The following is an 8,457-nucleotide window of genomic DNA, read 5'->3' on the forward strand; positions in this document are numbered from 1 at the left end:
CAAGAAGAGTTCAGTAGCAATTGACTGAACACATAGCACCTCTGTCCCTCATTGTTTTGCCAAATAGTTTCTCCTCTCCCTTATCTTTTTTTGTCCAGTGGCAGCCAGCTGGATGAATAATACATATCCTTTCCACAGTGCCCTCAGTTCTACACTAGTTCTCACTCAGGGAGTTTATATATTAGGGTATAGAAGCAGTGACATAATCAGCATTAGCTTGCTTAGTTTGCTTCTATGACCAGTATCCCAAGGAGTAACTACCCTGATGTACATGCAGGCAAGTAGCTTTCTACAGATAACACTAACTTGCCCCAGTTCTCAGTATGCATAAGAAAAAGCCAGTGTCCTTCAAGATACTATGTATTTGGACATTAAGGGACATAGTGTTTTACCATCCCCCTTTTCTTAAAGGATGCTACATGTTCATATTACTTCTTTAGAAACTTGAGTAAGACCACACATATGCAAAGAACATCATCCTGAAGTTCCCTACAAGTTCCCTTCACTTTTCTAAAAATAGTGAAAATGTTTCTTTTAAGTTATGAATTTTTATACTTTTTACTTTAATTTTTTTATAGTTGTAGATGGACAGAATGTCTTTGTTTATTTTTATGTGGGCTGAGGATCAAACTTAATGCCTCACACATGCAAAGCAACTGCTCTGCCGATGAGCTACAGCCTGAGCCCTATACTTTTAATGGAAAAATTATCTTTTAATATTTTTTTTGTTTTGTTTTGAGGGATTTCTTTGGGGTTTTTATTTGTCTGTTTCATGGGGTTGGAGATGGAATCCAGGGCTATACATGTGTTGGGCAAGCATTCTACCACTGAGCCATATCCCCAGACCTTTGTTTTTATTTGAAATACATAGATTTTGAAGTCAGATGGACGGAGTTCCACATCTAATTGTTCCACTTAATAGACCTGGTCAAATTACTTAACTCCTAAAGGATTACTTACCTAAAACTTTCGCTAAGATCACCAGAGTAAGTGGCAGAACTGGAATTTCAACGTTAAGTCCATCTCCAAACCTAAATTCTCTTATTCAGTACTATGTTCACTAGTAAAACTAAGCAGAAGTGGCCACTTAACAGACTGTGTTAGTTTCCTTGAGCTACCATAAGAAAATACACCAACTGAGCAGCTTAAACAATACAAATGTATTTCCTCACTATTCAGGAGGAAGTCAAAATTCCAGCAGGGCTATTATCTGGTAAGGTCTTCCTTCTCAGCTTGCTCACAGCGCCATCTCTTTTTGTCCTCATGCGACCATTTCTTTGTGCACACATAAGGAGACCTAGTATTCACAAGAGTGAATGAGTTCTGATATCTCTTCTTCTTATTGGACACCAGTCTTATTGAATTAGGGCTCAATTCCTATTATATATTCATCTCCTTACAGGCCCTGTCGCCAAAATAAAGTTACATTGGGGATTAAGGCTTCAAAATATGAATTCAGTCCATAACTCAGGGCCGCCCCAAGGTTTACAATGTACAACTCGAGGAGACCCCGTTCACACAGTCTCCAGTCTATACAGTCACAGAGTCTGTGGCCCTACTAGTTATTCTCACACTGTTCTTAAATTCTAAAACCTTTAATTCTAGTATTATTCTGCGTCTTGAACTTTTTAATAGGCTTGCTTAGATCTAACTTTATAGGCTTTATGATAGAAAAGACGACTCAATTATATTCATAAGATTGCTTAATGTTTTTATAAAATTGTAATAAAACCTCTTTATTTTTATTAGAGCATTAGTTTGGATGAGTTCAAGTCATTTTGCCATTTTACAACCCACTTGGAAGACTTTGCTATTGCCATGCAAATGTTTAGCTTAGCTAATCGACCTGTCAGACTAGGTAAGATATATGAATCATTTTTTTTTTTAATATTTATTTTTTAGGTGGACAGAACATCTTTGTATGTGGTGCTGAGGATCGAACCCGGGGCGCACGCATGCCAGGCGAGCGCGCTACCACTTGAGCCACATCCCCAGCCCCTAAATCATTTAATTTTTATCATCCATAAGCTATTTCTGTTTTTCAACTAGATGATACCAACCAAGGAACCAGTTTTCAGCAAAATAATTTTCCTTTTATTTCTATATAGTTATTCTAGATTTACAATATCAAAAGATTTATTCAACAGTTACTGTTTTGCTTTTGTTTCTCATTCTCCTAAAAAGGAAAGGAAATATTTAAATATGTGGCTAACATTTCAATTCAATTAAAATATCTTACTTAGACTTACAGTTACTCTTATGTCATTTCTAAACCAAATTTATTATTTGAATAAATTCATTATGAGTATTTTTGTATTTTAGTTCCCAAATAATAAAACCTTAGATTTCTTTTTACTTCTCATATAATGAAAATTTAGATAATTCCACTTACACTGTTTCACCTATTTGATGGGTTGTTTTTTGTTTGTTTGTTTAAAGCGGAGTTTAAGAGAGCTGTAAAAGTAGCAACAGGACAAGAGCTCTCAAACAATATTTTGGACACGGTCTTCAAGATCTTTGATTTGGATGATGATGAATGCCTTAGCCATGAAGAGTTTCTTGGGGTGTTAAAAAACAGGATGCATCGAGGTTTATGGGTAACATATTTTGAGTTTTTAAAAAACTACTTATTATATGTTACTAATATTGATAATGTTATTATCAATGGGCAAATTACAGAGTCTTAAATGGAATTTTAACCATTTATAAAGCAATTATAAGCTATAGTTGAAACATTGAAATATCTTTATCATAAAATGAATTTCAGCATTTTTCTTTGCTTTTAAAAAAATTTGAACCTAATAGATACCACTATTCAGAAATCAGCCTAGGATTTGACTTTGGGCTCTATAGTCATACAACCTCTTTAGATTCAAATCTGGCTTTATCGTTTATTAACTGCTGAATTTTGCATAACTTAATTTTCTGAGCCTCCACTCATATTTCTCATCTGTCTAATGAGAATACTGATAAAATCTACCAGAAAGAATTATTAGAATTGAGTGTAAAATACTTAGCACCGCAACTGAGACACATGAAGTAAATATTAGCTATTATAATTATTCACTCATCTTCACCTATTGGTCTATAAAATAAACTTGGAATTTATTTAGATTAGTATCTGCTGGAAGCACTCATGAGAGATATCTGCAAAGGTTTCCAAAACTAGGTTCCAAAGAGAATCTACATGGTACATAGGGAGGTAGTTAGGCTGGAAGAAAGAGGATAATAGAATATACAGTGTCCAAGTTCTTGCAGATAAGGCTATTCATTTACAACTTAGAAAAGTAAGCTCAGTTTTCTGCAACAAACATAGTTTGTAGAAAATTAGTAAATTTGATTTTCATTAGTAAGTTTTACAATATAATTCACCTTCAGTTTTTCTAGGGAGGAGTGTGGGAAGGAAATAAGCAAAACCATAAAGCTCACATGAAATAATGTTTATCCTTGAAGAAAATGACTGTATATTTTACTGTTGGTCAACAGGTGCCACAACAACAGAGTATACAAGAATACTGGAAATGTGTGAAAAAAGAAAGCATTAAAGGAGTAAAAGAAGCCTGGAAACAAGCTGGAAAAGGCCTTTTTTAAATTAAAATAATAATAAGGCAATTATATTGCTCCAAATGTCAAAATTTGATATTTTTTAAAAAATACTTGCTGCTCTTCCTTTTAAGTCTTCACTGATTTCCTTTGTAATATAGAGATGCCATATATTTGCTCTCTAATTCAATAATTTCTTGATACGTTTTCAGAAAAGAACTTTTTAGGAAGGAAAATATTGTTTTATAAAATCAGATATTGGATTCTGTCCAAAGACCTAATTCCAAGTAACATTTAGTGCTTTGGGAAGATAGAAAAGCTTACTTCTTCACTGATTCTTTAGACACAAAAGCATGATACGCTTTCTGGAAGAGTGGATAAGTGCTTATGGGAAAAAAGTACTTGATTCACAAGGCCAGTGTTGATTTCAGAAGTTGTGATGTTCCTATAGGGTAAATGAAGTTAAAACTTGAGACTTTTCTCATTTGCATCGTATCTCATGTCTGTTTTATTTCAGTTAGCTGTACATTTGGTGTCTTTAAAATAACATGTAAAAAATGTTTGTATCTTATATCTGGAAGCAGAATAAAATATTCACACATACAAAATATGCAGATGCTTCTTATTTTACATATATTTTAGTACCACATTTTAAAAATGTAAATACTTTAATTCCTTGCCACTTTTGCTAGTTTATGTTCTTAAAAACTAGTGTAGGGTTGGGGGTGTAGCTCAGCAGTAGAGCACTTTCCTGGCATGCTGGAGGCCCTGAGTTTGATCTCTAGCACTGGGAGGAAAAAATTAAAAAGTGTGGTTGGGAAGAATTTTGATCACAAGATCAGGATATCATGAAATATACTGGGTTGTGGGAAATGTTTAAAGTGATACTAGAAATTAACAGGCATTAAAGCAAATATAAAATTGTGTAAAATGGTTACTTCTTTTTAAAATAAATGATCAATAAAATTTACTAAAAAAAAATATGCTTGTGGCTAGGGTTGTGGCTCAGCAGTAGAGCACTTACCTAGCGAGGTGCTGGATTTGATCCTCAACACCACATAAAAATAAGTAAATAAAATAAATGTATTTAAAACCAGTTTTACCTCTAGAGAACTCTCATTCCAGGGCCATGGCCGGGTCTGTAATGTCTTTTGTGAATTAAACAACTAAGCAACTTAGCACATGTCTCAATAAAAAATAAAGGTTTGGGGTTGGGGCTCAATGGTAGAGCACTTGCCTAGCATGTGTGAGGCACTGGATTTGATCNTTTTTTGGTTATAGGTGGACCCAATATATATTATTTTTTTAATATTTATTTATTTATGTATCTTTAGTTTTAGGTGAATACATTAGTTTGTTGTTGTTGTTGTTGTTTTTAATGTGGTGCCGAGGATCGAACCCAGTGCCTCATGCATGCTAGGCGAGCACTCTATCACTGAGCCACCGTCCCAGTCCCTATATTTTATTTTTTATGTGGTGTTGAGGATTGAACCCGGGGCCTCACGCATGTTAGGTGAGTGCTCTACCTCTGAGCCACAACCCCAGCCCCTTGATGTTTCTTAATCTGCAAAAGTTTTTGGTAATAATAGAATAAAAGCTCTTGGCCATTTGTCAGCCTAAAACATTATGCTGTAAAGGAAGAGTTTTCCCAGTTATGCAGATTAACATATTTCAAGGGCTTAGCCTTTAACATCTATAAGGGATGTTTCTCTTGCCCCATTAATTGATTGACTGATTTTCACTGTAAGCTCATATTCTTATGACCCAACAATTCCACTCCTAGGGACTCAAGTACTTGATGCCAGTGTTCATTGTATCATGCATTAAAAAAGTGGAAAAACAAAATGTGCTATACACATACAATGGTATATTGATAGTCCATAAAAATGAATGAGGTTCTGTTACACATTATTAGATGAACCTTGAGAAGTGAAATAAGTCAGACACAAAAGGACTAATAATGTATGATTCCACTTATGTAGGTACCTAGGATACATAAATTCCTGAGACAATAGATTCTGCCAAGTTGGCAGGGTGGAGAATTATTGCTTAATGGTTAAATAATTTTGGTTTGGATTGATGGAAATATTCAGAAACAGGAGTTGGTGATAGATGCCCAACATGATGAATACAATTTCACTGTGTGATGCATTTAAAAATGTGAAAATGGCAAATATTATGTCAATTATACTACAATTTTTAAAAATTAACAATGTAGTAAACCAAACCCACTCAATTATACACTTGAAATGAGTGAACTATACTGTATATGAAATACATCTCAACATAGATAAAAATTAACCAGTAGATGATTAAAATACAAAGTTTTTAGAAACATCAAAAGCCAACAAAAGGTTAATATCTGAATTAACATTTCTCAACCTAATGACACCCAATATCTTCCCCACAACTATTTTTAACAAAAGCTTTGTATTCTTGTATTAGTCAACTTTCTGTTACTATAACAAATAACTGAGATAATTAGTTCATAAAAAGAAAATGGTTATTTTGGCTCACAGTTTTCAGGTTCCAGTCTAAGATCAGGCAGACTCATTGTTTTTAGGCCTTTGGGGGATGATAATGATGGGGAGGGCATCAGGGAGAAAAACTGCTCACCTCTTCACCAGAAAGAGAAAGGGAGGAAAAGGAAAAGACCAGGGTCCCACAATGCCCTTTTTTTTTTTTTTTAATCTTAAAACACTTCATTGACAATACATTTATTTTTGGATACTTATTTTGGTCTTAATTTACCAAAATGGTGGTACCACAATGCCCTCTGAAGGCACACCCCAATGACCTAAAAGGCCACCCACTAAGCACCACCTCTTAAAGGTTCCACCACCACCTAGTAACACCAAGGTGAGGACTAGCCCTTTATAACACATGGATCATTAGGGGACACCTAAGATCCAAATTACAGAAGTCCTTTTTACTATTCTGAAGTTAAGACTCCATAGGTAAAATAAACTTCCTCTGCATTTATTTTTTTAAGATAAAACATGAACATATAATTTTTAAAGGAATTTGTATTGAAATAACTGGCAATCAATATGTTCTATTGCTTCTATTCTAGAAGAACCCCCAAAATAAATCCCTATACATTTCTAAAACTCTAGGGTCAGTGCCATCTAAAATCTATAATAATAAATAAGGACCTCTATAGAAAAATAATAGGTCAGGCACAGTGGCTCATGCCTATAATCCCAGCTTCTTTGGGAGGCTGAGGTAAGAGGATCACTTGGTCCCAGGGGTTTGAGGCCAACCTGGGCAACACTATGAGACACCCTTCACCCCCATCTCAAAAAAAGAAGGGAGGGAGGAGAAGGACACAGGAGGGGAGCAAAGGGCAGGGGAGAGGAAGAAAGGAAAGGAGAGGAGATAAAAGGAAAAGAGAAAAAGAACCAGGTAATACTATGAATTTGGATCATTCACCATGGAGAGGTGAGATAGTAGACAGGAGATCAATCTGAGTGACTAATAAAAATAGTTGAGCTTATTAGTAATCAGAGAAGTGTGAATTAAAACAAGATACCAGTTCATGCTTATCAGATTGGCAAAAAATAAAATTCAGGTAATATCAAATATTAGTGTAGACTTGGAGAAAGAGTACCCCTTGTGTACTTCTGGTTAGAAAACAATCTGATAATCTTTAATGAAATTAAGTATGTATTCACCCTGTGATTCAGAAGTCTCACTCTTGGACAGATGCCCCCAGAAAAATAAGTTCAAATCCCATGAGGTTCAAAGAAGTTCATCTCAGTATTGATTGCAGTAGAGGGAATTTGAGTAACTCAAATGTTCCTCACTAAGGAAACAGAAAATGTGATGAGTGCATGCTATGAAATACTAGGTATTGAACTTTAGAAGCATGGGTAAATATTCAAAATATAATAAGTTTAAAACATGTAAAGCAAGATTTATATCAAATAAAATTTATGTCACAAATATAGCCATTCTTGATAATTAGAAAACATTTTGAAAATGTATACTCTACTAAAATAGAAAATATCAAAGACATCCACAGACTTCTAGAGACATATGACCTACCCAAACTGAATGAGGCGGTCATACGTGCTTTAAACAGATCAATTTCAAGTAATGAAATAGAAAACACCATCAAAAGCCTACCAACCAAGAAAAGCCAAGGACCAGATGGATTCTCGGCCAAGTTCTACAAGACCTTCAAAGAAGAACAAAGTATTCCATGAAATAGAAAAGGAGGGAACACTTTCAAACTCATTCTATGAGGCTAGTATCACCCTGATACCAAAACTAGACAAAGACACATCAAGGAATGAAAACTTCAGACCAATATCCCTGATGAACATAGATGCAAGAATTCTCAATAAAATTCTGGCAAGTCACATAGATAAACATATTAAAAAGATAGTGTACCGTGATCAAGTAGGACCAGGGATGCAGGGTTAGTTCAACATATGGAAATCAATAAAAGTAATTCATCATTATTAATAGACTTAAAAACAAGAATCATATGATCATCTCAATAGATGAAGAAAAAGCATTTAACAAAATATAGCACATTTTGATGTTCAAAACACTAGAAAAACTAGGGATAGTAGGAACATACCTAAACAATGTAAATGCTATACTTGCTAAACCCAGGGCCAGCATCATTCTAAATGGAGAAAATTTTAAAGCATTCCCATTAAAAAACTGGAACAAGTCAAGGATGTCCTCTTTCATTACTTCTATTCAACGTCATCCTTGAAACTCTAGCCAGAGCACTTAGACAAAAGAAAGAAATTAAAGGGATACAAATAGGTAAAGAAGAACTCAAACTATCACTACTTGCTGATAACATGACTCTATATCTAGAAGATCCAAAAATTTCCACCAGAAAACTTCTAGAACTAATAAATGAATTCAGCAAAGTAACAGGATATAAAATCAACA

At 34.4% G+C, this 8,457-nt stretch overlaps 1 protein-coding gene across 5 annotated transcripts in view; it reads left to right on the forward strand.

Moving 5' to 3' along the window:
- Positions 1 to 4,153, forward strand: part of Micu2 (mitochondrial calcium uptake 2) — a 110,415-nt gene extending 106,262 nt beyond the window's left edge. For 3 of the 5 annotated variants that reach the window (XM_015499332.2, XM_048801417.1, XM_015499331.2), the window contains 3 exons: positions 1,750 to 1,858; positions 2,440 to 2,597; positions 3,487 to 4,153. In XM_015499332.2, coding sequence (XP_015354818.1) covers positions 1,750 to 1,858; positions 2,440 to 2,597; positions 3,487 to 3,591 — 372 coding nt within the window. In that variant the 3' untranslated portion in view covers positions 3,592 to 4,153. Of the gene's footprint in view, positions 1 to 1,749; positions 1,859 to 1,902; positions 2,598 to 3,486 lie in introns of those variants that run through there. The other 2 variants (XM_015499333.2, XM_048801418.1) reach the window with 2 other exon arrangements.
- Positions 4,154 to 8,457: the final 4,304 nt, after the last annotated feature.

Source organism: Marmota marmota, unplaced genomic scaffold (assembly GCF_001458135.2).
Source record: "Marmota marmota marmota unplaced genomic scaffold, marMar, whole genome shotgun sequence".
NCBI classification, from domain to species: domain Eukaryota; kingdom Metazoa; phylum Chordata; class Mammalia; order Rodentia; family Sciuridae; genus Marmota; species Marmota marmota.